At 45.7% G+C, this 14883-nt stretch overlaps 1 protein-coding gene across 1 annotated transcript; it reads left to right on the plus strand.

Moving 5' to 3' along the window:
* Positions 1 to 3105: 3105 nt before the first annotated feature.
* Positions 3106 to 6434, plus strand: LOC136482692 (cyclin-D5-1-like). The gene is made up of 5 exons (XM_066479899.1): positions 3106 to 4515; positions 4601 to 4687; positions 4781 to 5087; positions 5167 to 5300; positions 5404 to 6434. Exons 1-5 carry the CDS (start codon positions 4174 to 4176, stop codon positions 5602 to 5604), a joined length of 1071 nt encoding a protein of 356 aa, XP_066335996.1. The 5' UTR covers positions 3106 to 4173; the 3' UTR covers positions 5605 to 6434.
* The last annotated feature ends 8449 nt before the right edge of the window (positions 6435 to 14883 follow it).

The raw sequence follows: 14883 nt of genomic DNA on the forward strand, positions 1-14883 counted from the left end.
GCGAGAGAAAAATACTGTTCCAGCTAAAAAAATAAATTGAAAAGTACGAATTATAAGACAAGCGAACAAGGCCATTAAGATCGTACATAGTATTTTTGTCACTAGATTCTCATTGATAGCAAAACACTTTTGACCCCACCGGCCCCCAGATGCAACTGACCACTTCCCCAAGTCACTATTTTATATTATAGTTTTTGTTTCTCAGATCAACATGTGATGCACAGGAATTGGAAGAAATTGTAGGAGTAGTACATTTGATGCACAGGATCTCTAGACATTTTATATTAATGTACATGCTTTGCTATAAAATTGATTTCTAGACATGCTATTTTGTTTAAAAAGGCGCTTGTCTCTGAAGCTCATTGGGGCACATGCCACACACATCATATCCGATTATGAAAATCCATTTACTCAGATATTACCCGGATATGTCGTCTCTAATGCCCATTGGGGGCACTGGACACCTGATAGCTGGATACCACTCGGACTAACTTTGTTAATAGCTCAATTACCAGGATATGATTGCCCTAGGATGCATATTACTTGGTCGAACAATCCTTTTTCTTCAAGTACTCACTGAGTCCTTCGTGGCCGCCTTATTCCATCCGTCCCAAATTATAAGTCATTCAAACTTTCTTGATGAGTCAAAACATTTAAGTTTGACTAAAATTGTAGAGAGAGAATTACAGAGATTTATGATATCAGATATATATACTATGAAAATATAATCAATGAAGAATCTAATGAAACTTATTTGGTATCATAAATGTTATTATTTTATTATACAAATTTGGTCAAAGTTGAGATGCTTTGACTCTCCAAAATAGTTATAATAACTTATAATTTGGGATGGAGGGAGTACAAAGCAACAAAAAGGATCTGCTGTAAGGACATAAACTGAGATACTTGTTCGACGGAGGAAGCTAAAGCACTTGGCCTATCGATCGAGACGACATCAAGGCTATAGTAGTTTGATCGTGAAGGACCCGAGTTCCCTACTGGTGATAGTACGACCCTCAGGTATCATCGTGCTGAACATATCCGGCCCATTAGACATAGGATGACTGAGCTAACTACTCAGAGTTCTACATCTACAAGGGGGTTTCTCCATGACTTATTTACACAAGGCATATGCATGTACCTTCCATGATCTATTGCAATCCTTATCGACAACCCCAAAGAAAATCAATCTTAGTAACTCTACCTCTCAGACTATTTAAAGAGGCAGCGGTCACTAGAAAAGAAAATCAAACAACCTTGTAGAAAAGAAAATCAATCTTAGTAGAAAAGAAAATCAAACAATCTTGTAACTCTACCTCTCAGACTATATAAAGAGGCAGCGGTCACTAGACCTAATCGACAACCCCAAACGGCCATCACGGTGACATCACCCAAAGCCTCATTAGGCAACACTTCATCATACATCCCACGCATAGCGCGGACAAGCAATACAACTATATACATTGGGCGTAAGGCACCATTTGTTGAACTAGTATAACTCCATGTCATGTGTGCTACCATCTAGATTTGCTAATCGCATAACACTCCATAATCACAGCCGGTAACAAAAGCACCAACACGTTAGAAAAAAATAGAGGGTGACCGAGCAAAAATTAAATAAATTTGATTGGTTAATTAGTTGTAGGCACTAAAGACGAACTTCACTACTTATGCTTTTATTAAGGTTCTAGCCCTTGCAGGAGCATGGGCTCATGGACTAGTACGATGTTAATTAATAAGTAATGCTTGGCCAACGCATTCGAAAGAACCATGAATGAATAGCAAAGTAGACTAAAACGACCCTAACTTTGTTCTCGATCTCTTGCAGTTAAATTGCTTTATTCTATATAGTCCGATACAATCTTGTACCGTTCCCATAAATTGCTAATGCAAAGTTTGGTCACCATGGGAACTGGGGTGGGGGGACTAGGATTCGGATTCCCACGTTCCAATCGGAGCGTTACAGATGTTTGGCCTGTTCGCTGATTGGTTTCTGAGCTGATAAGCCCGACTGATGCTGCTGGTTTGTTGTGAGAAAAAAATACGGTTGACTGACTGATAAGCCCTGGTTGAAACCAACGAGTGAACAGGCCGGTTTGAAATTTCAATACTACGCTAGACTTGGACGCGCTGAAATTTCAGTACTGTAAGGTCAGACTCGGGTGATGTCTTTATTAAGTCTAGGCAGCCCTGATTTTCTTCGAGTCTCCTTTCAACTTTTGGGGGTAGCTGGATAGGCTTTGCCTAATTGCTAGTAGCTAGTATACTATCATGGACCGGACCTACACGAATGAGAGGATATGAGCAAGTAACTTCGTCTCACACTGTCCACACACTTGCACAAGAAACATACATGGCCCCTGCTTGGCAGCAACAGGTTGATGGTTGTTAACTACTCTCGGGGATGACAGGTAGCGAAGGAGAGGTGGTCGAGATTACCCTCTCACTGACTACCTTTATGGCTTTATGTACATAAGATACTCTATGAATGAATACTTTTATACAGCTCATAGTTAATTTGACTTTGGGCCTGTTTAGTTCCTTCCAAAATGCCAAATTTTTCAAGATTCTCCATCACATCGAATCTTTGAACGCATGCATGAAGCATTAAATATAAATAAAAAATAAAACTAATTACACAGTTTAGACGAAATTCACGAGACGAATCTTTTAAGCCTAATTAGACTATAATTGGACACTAATTGTCAAATAGCAACGAAAATGCTACAGTATTGTTTTGCCAAAATTTTCGGCAACTAAACTGGGCCTTTGAAGTTTGAACCTGGCGGATGACAATTTCGAGCACTACTAGTAGTTACCTCCTCCAAGTCAGAGAAGTGCAGAGGCGGACATGGACCTGGCTGGCACCGCCCGGTGATTGGAGCTCGGAACTTAGGAGCGCCATCGGCGCCTGCCCCTGCCTCTCAACTCACGACATCATGAATTCAGTCGAAGCGTAACCAGGGGTATCTTTGCTTGAGCTTGACCAACAGCACGCCGAGGTCATTCAGAAAAACAATAACCAAGTACTCCTAGTATACTGTAGAGTGATTAGCAGTCGAGTGAAATGAGAGAATCTCACTCTGTGTCGTGAGTGAGACTGTGAGCAGAAAATTGCATATTTGGGACTCCAGGCAATAGGCTTCGTAAAAATGGCTCTGCACTTTTGATTTTCTTGCCATTTGGTATATTTCATCTCTTTCTTTATTCCAAATATGTGTATTTTCCGTCGTTTCGTCTGCACGCCGCCGCCCGCCCGATCCCTTCCTCGACGCGCCGCCCATGGAGGACTTCGACTCGCCGCCGCCGGATCCTGAAGGGCCGCCGGCGTCTGGCCTACCCGGGCCGGCCGCGCCAGCCGTCCTCTGGCCTCGCCCCGCCGCCCTCAGGCCGCCGTGCATGTGCTGCCGCGACACGCGAAGACGAAGACAGCGGCGGGGGTGCCTGTGCCTGTGCCTGAGAGTAAGAAGTCGTTCTTATCTGCCGCGATGCCGACCTCGGCGAGAGCCGAGACGATGAGCCTCTCCTTGGGCAACGCGAGCCTCGCCGTTCCGGCCGCTGGCGCCGGCGCCTTTGCCGCGCTCAGCGACCTCCTGCTCATCCACGCGCGGAACGAGCCAAACGGCACCGACGACGAGCGCAACCTTGGGCGCCTGCTGTTGGCGTCCTGCTTCCCGCGCCTGCGACGCCTCCATCTCCAGCACATCGCGGGGCTCTCCGCGCTCCACTGCGCTGCCTCGCAACGCTCGAGGAGCTCCAGCCAAATACATGTACACAGCTTAAAAAAGAGATAAAATACGCATAATGGCAAGGAAATAAAGCGTGCAGTGTTTGGAGATCTATTTTTACGAAGTTGATGTTTGAAGTCCTACGTACGTGAAATGCATTGTTTGGAGTGCCAAATATACAATTTTCTAGTCGAAAAAAATGCAATTTTCTCGACCGTGAGAGGGGAGCGGGAGAGCGCCACTTTAAAGCACCACCAGCCACCTCGCTCGTCTTCCACCGCCTCCTCCTGCACTAGTGCACTTCCACGGCCAGCCAGCTCCGGCGGCCGAAACATATACTGATGGCTCTTTAGCAGGTTCCTCCGGTCCGATCCACCTCCAGCATCCGGCGTACCAAGAAAGGACAGGTGGCAGAAACAGCGGGTCGATCAGCCTGACAGCCATTATGGGGGAAGCACAGGAGGGCTGCTCCTTCTCCCTCATGTGCCTGGAGGACGGCGCCGACCTCGACACCGCCGGCGGCTCCGCGGAGAGCGCCGATGACGCCGGCAGGCTGGCCGCCTTTCTTTACAGCGACGCCGGGGAGGAGGACCAGGAGGAGTACATGGACCACCTCGTGTCCAAGGAGAGCAGCTTCTGCTGCTCCCCTTCCTCCTCCTCGCCCTCGTCCTCGTCCTCGCCCGTCTTCTCCGACATCGCCGGCGACGAGACGTGCCCTTCGTCCACGGCCTCGTCCGACGAGTGGTTCCGTTGCGCGCGCCGCGCCACCGTCGAGTGGATTTTTGAGGTGATCGACCGATCGATCGATTCAGCACAAGCATCCATCTTTTACAATTTTTCATTCCTCTGACCACCGCCGGCGCCATATGCAGACGCGGGCTTACTTCGGCTTCTCCCACCGCACGGCGTACCTTGCCGTCTCCTACATGGACCGCTTCTGCCTCCACCGATGCATGGACGTGCGTCGTCCATCCATCCATCCACCCCATCGATGATCGATTTCACTGACGACGACGCCGATTAACTGACGCGGCGGTACGGTGTGCGTGCAGAGGTCAGTGATGCCCTGGGCGGCGCGGCTGCTGGCGGTGGCGTGCGTGTCCCTGGCGGCCAAGATGGAGGAGTACCGCGCGCCGGCGCTGTCCGAGTTCCGCGCCGACAACGAGTACGACTTCAGCAGCGTCTCCATCCGGCGCATGGAGCTGCTGGTGCTGTCCACGCTGGGGTGGCGCATGGGCGACGTCACGCCCCTGGACTACCTCCCCTGCCTCTCCTCCAGGCTACGTCGAGGCGACGGTAGCGGCGGTGGCGGCCTCGTCGCCGCCAAGGCCGCCGCCCTTATCTTCTCCGCCGCGGAAGGTTAGCCAATCGCTGCCAACCATTGCATGAGCTTGCCTGGGAATCTGAACGCGTCCGTGTCCGTGCTCTGTTCTTGCAGCTGCCAGCGTGCTCGACTACCGGCCGTCCACCGTGGCCGTCGCCGCCGTCCTGGCCGCGGCCCACGGCCCCATGGCGAAGGAGGCGCTGGAGTCCAAGATGAGCAGCCTCTCTCCGTCCTGCCTGCTCGACAAGGTCAGTGCAGTTGCTCCTCGCGCCCTCGCTCTGTTTCCGATACGTCTGAACTCATGAAACCTCACATCATCTGTGCATGCAATTTCTCCCGGTGATCAACCAGGGCGACGTGCACGCCTGCTACAGCACGATGCTGGGCGAGAGCTCGTCGGCGACGCCGAGCAAGCAGGCGGCCAAGAGACCGCCGCCACCGAGCTCCGGCTCGACGACGTACGAGTCCGTCGACGCGGCCTCCTCGTTGACGGCCGCGGCGGACAGCAACAAGAGGGCGCGGGTGGAGCTGCCGGCCATCGTCGGCACATGAGAAGCACCGCCTGGACACCATCTTTTTTTTTTTTTTTGCGGGGTTGTCCTGTGCTGTGCCGACTGCCGAGGGCCGGGACCAATCTTCTTCACCAAATGTAGTTTTTTTCTTTCTTCTTGCAGCTTTGACTTTTCAGTTGTTTGATTGATCACGCGCCGGGCGCGCGCACTGCTGGAGAAACGGTGACCGGCAGTGCCGCGGTGTTGGCGATGGAGAGGTTTGGTTTGGTTTGGTTCCTTGTGAGTGACTTGTGAGTCGTGAGATCGAAGATGGCGAGAGAGGATGGAGAAAAACAAAAGAAGAGGACAAAAAGTCTCGAGCTTTCCTGAGGAGAGGAGAGCTCGAGAAAATCTCGAGTGCGACTGCGCGTGTGCTCACAACCACGACGCAGCAAGCAGCATGGCAGCACAAGGCGGTGAGCTCCACCACCACCACCACCACCCGGGATGGGAAGCCCGAAGCCGGTAGGCCCGCCGGCGCCGGCTAGTTGGTCTCCATGGTGCTGGACTGATGGTGCTGGTAGCTGCAGCGTCGCAAGCGAGCGGCATGGCCCATGCCTGCCGAAAGTGGATGTGTACATGCCCTGTGCGTGAAGATGGTGACCGAGGGGTGGTTTCCTCCTCGCAGTCGCAGACCTGTACCACACTTTACCACGTGATTCGCTTGCTCTTTCTTCTTCTTCTTCTGCTGCTGCTGCTAGGTCGCTTGCTAGTTTGCTACTAGTACTTGCTAGTGCACTGTCTTGATCTGTAGCGAGTTGTAACTGTAAACCCTACGTGGCTCTGAGAATTGAGACGCATTGGGTATCAGAATTCAGACTGCGTTGCTTATGTGGTCTCGTCACCCGTCCTCTTCTACATCTCGGTCTGAGCTAGCACTCCTCCGTAGGTCGATGGTGCTCCATGCACAGATCCGTGGCCATGTTCGCTTGAACTTATCAGTCATACTGTTTCAACGAAATAATATTATTTTTCTCTCGTAATAAATCAGCATAAATATCAAACCGTTTTCCTAGCCAGCCGAAGAGGACCATGTAAGTGCCGTCCAGTTCAGAACTCAGGAGCTTTCTCGCATCCTCCTTTCGTTGAGCAGATGGCAGCCAGTATCCAAAGCGGCTTTTCTGCAACCTGGGTCTGCCATGTTTGGTTGATCAGTGATCATCATGCTGTTACATGCGATGGTCGCAATGCAACCTTCAAACGAACAGTGGAGCAGCAAGGCTTTTCAATGTACTTTCGGTATCTCTGGGGACGGCGCCCGCTCACGCGGCGAAACAATGCAAAGAATGAACCCGTCGTCCCCAGTGGATGATCAAGTTATTGTTGGAAAAAAAAACGCTGAAATTTGGCTGATGCTTCTGATTTATTATAAGAGAAAAACATTGTTGCTTCGCTAAAAAGTACTATTAAAGTAGTGCTGAAGAACAGGCCACCATATTCATTCATTAAGCCAAACACATTACAGGGCTTGGCATGCAACTCTAGTGTCTCTTTGAAAGTTCACATGTGCCAAGTGCATTGAACAGGATCATTCGCCGACCTCCCTCTAGGTGTTATCTTGATCCCTTCCATTCTTAAGGATGGGATTACTATCTTGTTTTCACAAAGACTAAACCTCTCAACTAACTAACTTTATTTATCTCTCACAAACCACACAAGCCTAACAAAAGAGGTATTGTGGAGAGCTCTACAAACCTTTACCTTTAAGTTAGAACTCGGGGAACACCATGCCTAGCAAAGGGAGAGGGTGAAGTGGCATTTAAACCCATAACCCCCAAAACTAGTTGTTACACTCTAAGTTAATCGAAATCGAGCCCTGTGTTTTTTTCTCGAATTAGCCATTATAGCCTCATAAACTTACCAAGGATTGGACACTCTGGTAAACACTAACACCCAACCAGAGGACCCATTGTCAAAGGCCCACCAAAGAATCTGGTAGAAGCCAGATCCTTCGGTTTTTGTAGAGTTAGTACACTCAAGGTTATGTGAGATCTATGTATCTCTCAACTTGCCACTTAGGTTTTCTTGAGCAATGAGACATGTATATCTATGCAATGTTGCACCCATCTTGATAGAGCATCATACATGTTGTGGACATGGACACTGAGTATCACCAAGGAAGGATTATCTGGAAGACAGAAATAGGGTAGGATCGGGCACAAGTTACCCTACCATAAGCTACAAGGATCCAGTTAGATATGCAATCTAGATATGGGAGACCTTAGTGTAATAGGACTAGAAAACAATTCCTAGTAGCAACGGAAACTGACCATGTAAGCCTATCACCTGGACTATATAAGGCGAGCAAGGGTTCCTGGACTTCATGCATCAACATATGACAACAAGCAATGCAATCCACCAAGCATGATGTAAGCCTTCTCATGATGGACTAAACTTGTATAAAGCAATGTCTTGTGTTACTATCAAGCTTTAGATCTGATGCATATATAGTCCCCTAATCATCATAGGGCATACCCGCATGAACATTATTGCTGGTACAAAACATCGATAATACCTACACTCAAGATTCAAATATAGAAGTTATTTGAACCGCTTGAGCTTCAATATCTTCAAATGTGTCACTCTTCAATTATATAGAAGTTATTTTTTTAGACAACTATTTTTTAGTGAACATGTCTTAGCAGTTAGCACGTACTCTCTCCGTTCATAAAAAGATGCGGTTCTTATTTTTTGAGTAAAATGATTTGAAGTTTCACAAAAGTTATATAAAAATTACTAACATTTATGATACAAAATAAATATCATTAAATCAATTGTAAAATATATTTTCGTAATAAACCTAGTTAGAGACATTATTAATATTATTCACTTTAAACCTGATCAAAGTTGAGCTACTTTGACTTACATAATAAGTATAGTTACATTCTTTTGTGGATGGGGAAAGTATATATTTCATTAAGAGGAGAATAGAAAACTAATCCTTACCCTTAACCTCGTGAAAATCAAAAGGTATCGTACTATATGGCTTTTGGAACAGCAATGGTACGTTTTGATGATTTTGGTGTATCTGGACACCTGATAAAACCTGATTCTGTTTCTTAAAAAGGACAGAAAGAAGGAAAACAAAAGAGTAACTCACATAAGTACTGTATACAACCTTAATCTGATCGAGTAAACATTGACGGCGTGCATTATTTAACTAGTCAAATTAAAGTACACCAAACACTACATCTAAAAGTTACAAGTGGAATATAGTATTGCCTGTTCTGAATTAGGATTGGTTATGAGAGATACATATGGTTGTCGGACGGAACAATCGGCTTGTTCGCTGGTTGGTTTCTAGGCTGATAAGCCTGATTGGTGCTGGTTTGTTGTGAGAGCAAAACATTGTTGGCTGACTGATAAACCCTGACTGAAACCAACAAGCGAACATGGTGAATAGTTTAAGCAAAAAGAGAATTATATAATATGTATCAGCTCAGTCACCAATGCTGTGAAAAACAACCTTGGAGACACGGTTTGGTGAAACTTGGTAACCCAAAAGAGAGTGAGGTGGGTTAAACAATACCCTGGCCTTTCTGCATATGCTTATCACATTAACAGGCCATTTGGAAAAACTAAACAATTTAAGATTCACTCAAGTTTATATAAAACACACACTAGTACTAACATTTACTACTCCCTCCGTCCCCAAAGGAATGCAATTCTGAAACTGTGTCATGTTTTAATATATCAAGTTTGATCAATTAATGATAAAAGGTACAAATATTTATAATATCAAATAAATACCATTAGATTAGTTACAAAATGTATTTTCGTAATAAATTGATTTGGAGCCATAAATGTAAATACTATTTACTAGAAATTTGGTCAAACGTGAAGCACTTAAACCGACACGCGTACCATAGTTGCCTTCTTTTGGGATACAATGCACGTCTCTCTCTGCGTGCAAGTGTGAATCTGCCCAACAGAATGAAAGAAAACTTAGTCCTATACTCCCTCCGTCTGAAGTCTGAAGTCTCAACCGAAAGCCTGAACAAAGGATAGCTTGCGTTGCCGTTGCGTGCATCAGCAGCAGGGCATGGCCGCAAGTAAGGATGCGGATGGCCCGTGCGACACGCGCACTGCACAGGCAGCTGGCACTGGCAAGGGATTTTGGTGAGCACTGAGCAGTGGATAGATTGTCTGTAGAATTCTCAATTCTGGTCTGAGAAGGAGTGAAGGACAAGGGAGAGGCGCAGCCAAGAAATACAGCATGGCATGCAATGCAATAACCCTCTGACGAGCGACGACTGACATGGTCAAGGAATCATTGGTGTCCTTGCTCAATTTGACAATAGCTTTTCATCTGCCGCTGCAGGGAAACTGTGAGTGACGGTCGCTCTGCCTCTGCGTGTTTGTCGACAATTCATGTCGTACCACTGGGCGGTGGGCAATAATCCTGTCACTCTGCAGACCTTATTATGGTTGAATTAGACTATAATAGTATCATTATTATCCCATCCTCTTCTCTGTTTCTACCTTCTCCTTTTGTGGCCTAAATCGATTTGTACAATGACGTTTGTGCCATTGCCTCGATAGAATCCAATACACCAGCAGCTCAAAGCCATGGTTGAGTCAAATTAGGAACCGCACATTGGAGCCTTTTGACATGATCCTTTTGGGGACTTCAACTGAGCTGGCTGGACCTGGGCCTGGGCCTGGGCCCGATTAACCGGTCACTGTACTTGGTAGGCTAGCTAGTCAACCAAACAATCGCCCGGACGGTACCTAGATGTGCTTGAGCGGTGGCAGCAGCTCTGCTGCTCTCTGCTCGCGTCATCTGTCTCCATCACTCCCCCTCGATCGGCCTCTGCTGCTCTGCACTGCACCACCTTGAGCGTGGCGCCGCCCAGTTCATTTTAACTTATTAGTTGGTTTATCAGCTAAAATCTAGAGTATTTATCGTGAGGGTTTATTAGCTAAAATCTAAAGTATTTTTCTCTTACGATAAAATAGTTTTAATCGATTCATCAGCCGGTTTATGTATCAGACTTACAGAGGACACACGCGCACAGTAACAGCTACCTTCGGTTTGACTATCTGCTGCTACCTTCGGTCTCTGCATGTGGCACGTTGGTAGCAGTAGCCAGTAGTAGGTGACTGTGGTTCGAGGATAAAACGCCGTGTGGCTTTACGGGGATGAAATGAAATGGAAAGAAGGATCACCGGCGTCCAGATCGAACAGATTGTGTTGCCTGTTGCGCTGGATTCTCATCTCAATTCTGCCAGCGGCACAGACTGGCACTGGTAGTGGATAGCACTGTGGACCATGGAGCGAGTCAGCGAGGGATAGAGCAGAAGAATGACCCACAAGGCCAGAGTCCACTGACCAGACTCTCGGTACTCATCAAATCAGTTGATCCAAGACACCCGGCCCCGCACTGGTAATGGGAATAATAAATATGGGACCGAAACCAACCAAACAGATTCAAAACTGTGCACCCTATATTTAGCTTATTCGGTTTCTTTTTTCAGCAGGAATGGTGTTTTTCTTTCCCAATAATTTAACCGGAATAGTATTTTTCAGTCAGTTTCAGCCAAGTTTCAGACAAGCGAACGACGCTCACATCGAGATGAAGAAGAAAAGTAATCTTATATTTTCGTGGTTGTCAGGTTCTAATAAGAGGTATTACAAGGGCTGAAAGATATCAAATGACGATAATGGCATGCACATCAGTGCCGACTTGTAGTCTCAAATTTTTCTTACGAGATAGGTGTTTTGCGAGGCAACATTTTCTCTCGGTCCTCCTCTTTTCTCCAAATCATAAAAAATCCTAAGTGATACTAAACTAGACGGACCTATGATACTTTTCTTATATTGTCAAAGACTCAACATGTTTGTCCTAAATTGTAGGGTTGGAGGGGTATACTAGCTCTTCAAAATAGTGAAAATATTTTGCGCTCAAGAAATAGGACAACTATCACCTACTCTCAGTTGTCAAAATCTTTTGCACGCAAAAAAATCCTTTTCTTCCACCCTTCAATTTTGCCACTTCATTTCTTCCCACTTTTGGTTGCTCCATGGTGAACTTGTCTTCTCCGTTCTTGACGATCGACATGAGTGTCCACCTCCTCCATCGATCAGCACGCATGTCGCCATTGTCTCCTTATCTCTCCCATTCCCTGGGAAAGGGGCCATCGCATCGCCCCTCGTGCGGGGACGCTCACCACCGAGCTCCCCACCACCCTCGGCAACCTCCTCCCTCAACCCATATGCATCCTTGTTCGTCTCTTCTATGGCAAGCCTATGTCCACTTGTGCGTCGGAGTGGCTTCACCTTAGTCCCTAGGTGGACGCGAAGGACCCTGAGGGGGAATCTCACTGTCATTCACCGAGGTGGTTCCTGGCAATGGAAAGCAGGTCACCTTCGCTTCGTCCCCACCAAGGTCGCATCACCTAGGCCAGGTGGATGCTCACAAGTAATCGCCAACAGGTGCCTCCTGTGAGGCCTCAAGCTCATCTCAAGTTTGAGATTGTGGGTGGTGGATTCCCCTCCGCCAACGATGTTCTAATTAGGGTGTTTGGATCCAGTGACTAAAATTTAGGAGGTGTCACATGAGGGTGTCGCATGGGGTGTTCGGATACTAATAAAAAACAAATTACAGAATTCGTCAGTACTCCACGAGACGAATTTATTAAGCCTAATTAATCCGTTATTAGCATATGTTTACTGTAGCACCACATTGTCAAATCATAGACTAATTAGACTTAAAAGATTCGTCTCATAAATTAGTCGTAAACTATGTAATTAGTTTCGTAATTAATCTATATTTAATACTCCATGCATGTGTCCAACGTTCGATGAACCAAACACCCCTGTCTTTCCTACGGACCAAGTCACCACTGCTTTGCACAACCAGCCTGATCAGCTATGATTTTTAGGTTGCGGGTTTAGGCGTGCAGCTGTATGCTGTTGTAGAAATAGTAGGAACCTATTTGTTGTTTGCAGCTACAAAAATCTGCAACCAGCACACCAATTTAGCATTGATACCACTCGTAACTGCGGATACCCGCCAGCGTGGCGTGTGTTTCCCTGCGTGCGCCGCAACGGTGGCTCGTTGCCACTCTCCTGGTTCGGATGTCATGGGGTCTGATACTCTGATCAGAGTTCACTAGGTGTTCAATTTCTTTGCCAAAAATTTATACACCTCCATTGCTTATGTCATCTCTAGTTCGTGATCGATCTTCGGGCCTGATCGCTTGTCTTCTGAGCCGTACTATTTCAACAAATGAACAATATTTTTTTCTCATAATAAATTAACGAACATTATTTTTAGCTATGGCTTTTGTAAAGTAAACAGGGCCCAGTCGATCGAGGTCCTGTCGCTTGCTGTCCCAGGGTGTTTCTTTGCATGGTCCCCCACCCAGTGAAAATATGCTGCAAAGGCAGCGACGTCGCTAGCCCTTATTGCTACTGTTGGAAGCTCCAGGCCACATGTCTCTTGCAGCAGCTCTACTTCGCCACGCCAAATGAATAGCACAATAAGCTTTTCACGTGAAATACACGCTAAGAGCACGCCCAACACGGTGGCCTCGGTTATGACTTCGCAGGTCCAGCTAAGTTCAAATACCACCGTGTACATAAAATTAGGTGCTTCTGCAGCTATCAGTGTAGCTTAGGCTATTTCCAACAATAACATCTAAAATATAAGACATATTCGATCTTTGGATAGCACTATAGGTAAAAGATTCGATACCTATTTGGCATCTTCTCCAACAACAAGACCTAAAAGAGAATCCTTTCTGCAAATGAGTTTCCAGGAGAGATGATGCCTATATTTGGGTTGTGCTTCTCAGGCAACCCAAAATATGTCTCCCGTATAGATACTCTGTTGGAGGCTGATTTTGGATCCCTTGCTACCCATTTTAGATTTGGATGCTCATATAGGTTCCTTGTTAAAGACATTCTTACAGATGCTACCATTGTCTACGGAGAGAGAATGTGGGGATCTCAAGTTGAAAGCGATGGATGAGAGAGGGAAGCCGACAAAGAAAGAATACTCACTCTTTCACAAGGGTATGTTTGGTTCGCGACAAAAACTTGCTACGCCTAACCTTTGGTAAGGTGTGACTGCCACAGAAAGTATGACGAACAAAATCAAAGCCACACTTGTGGTAAAGTTTGGCACGAAAATGAGTCTATGACATATAGGGTAGGGTGCTAAGAAAGTTTGGCGTGACATAGCTGTGGCAGTGAACCAAACAGTTGCCAAAGAAATTATGGCATGACTAACCTTTGTATGGCAAGCTTTGGTCTCTAACTTCTTAAAATAAATGCACATCTCGCACTTTAAGGAGTCGACAAATTCTAAGCTTGACCAAGTATATACATAAAAATATTAATGTTTTGATACCAAATAAACATTATTAGATGATTTACATTATATAGTTTCATAGTAAACATGTTTAAAGATACAAATTTTAATAATATATTTTTTTAAAATCTAGTTAAACTTAAGAATTTTTTATTTCTCAAAGTGTGAGATGTGTACGTATTTTGAAACGGAGGAGCTATTATCTAGGAACCACAAAGCAAAAGTGCTGTAATAACTTGCAAAAGGTGAATAGTAGTCTTGGATATCCGTTTCTACCTGGTGGGAATCTTTTTGCATGAGGCTCACACCGCTGTGCCTACGTTGACATGGCCTACATCCCTTGTGAGTGCATCAGCGTGGCACACTTTGCCATGCTAATACGTCCCGTGGGAGCGAATATTTCAAGTTTTAATGGTTTTGTCCTTTTTAGTCGTAGACGATGTTCTCGTCTATAGTGAGGCGTTTATGGTGACTTCATTAATCTTGTATTTTTGCTAACCTAATCTTCGAAGATGCTCATAGAGGTAGAGTTTGAGTGAGTGCGTTGTGAGTATCTACATTGTACTATGTAATTAAAAAAATAACGTATGACGTAGTAGAATGATTTTTGCCAGATACGCACCCTGTTACGGCCAAAAGGGTTGGACCTAAAAATAAAATTTTGGATAGGTTTATTTTTAAGAGATTTACTATTTATCAGTCAACAGATTTTTGTTGTTGAAATTTGTTGAATTTTGGACCATTGGATTTGCTTTAATATTTGCGTTGCTTGTGTTCTCTTGTATCTGAAACGTTTTCGTTATCGGGCGTAAAACCGCACTTGAAGAACCCATACCCAATCAACTTATCCAACTCCGCGCCACTATTGTTCCCTCAGTGACTCCCCAGTGCCGGCAAATTCTACTCCCTCTTAATTTATTTGTTATTTCGATTTTTGTGCCACAAGTTTAATTTAATTTATA

The sequence above is a fragment of the Miscanthus floridulus genome, chromosome 1 (assembly GCF_019320115.1).
Source record: "Miscanthus floridulus cultivar M001 chromosome 1, ASM1932011v1, whole genome shotgun sequence".
Classification (NCBI taxonomy): Eukaryota; Viridiplantae; Streptophyta; class Magnoliopsida; order Poales; family Poaceae; genus Miscanthus; species Miscanthus floridulus.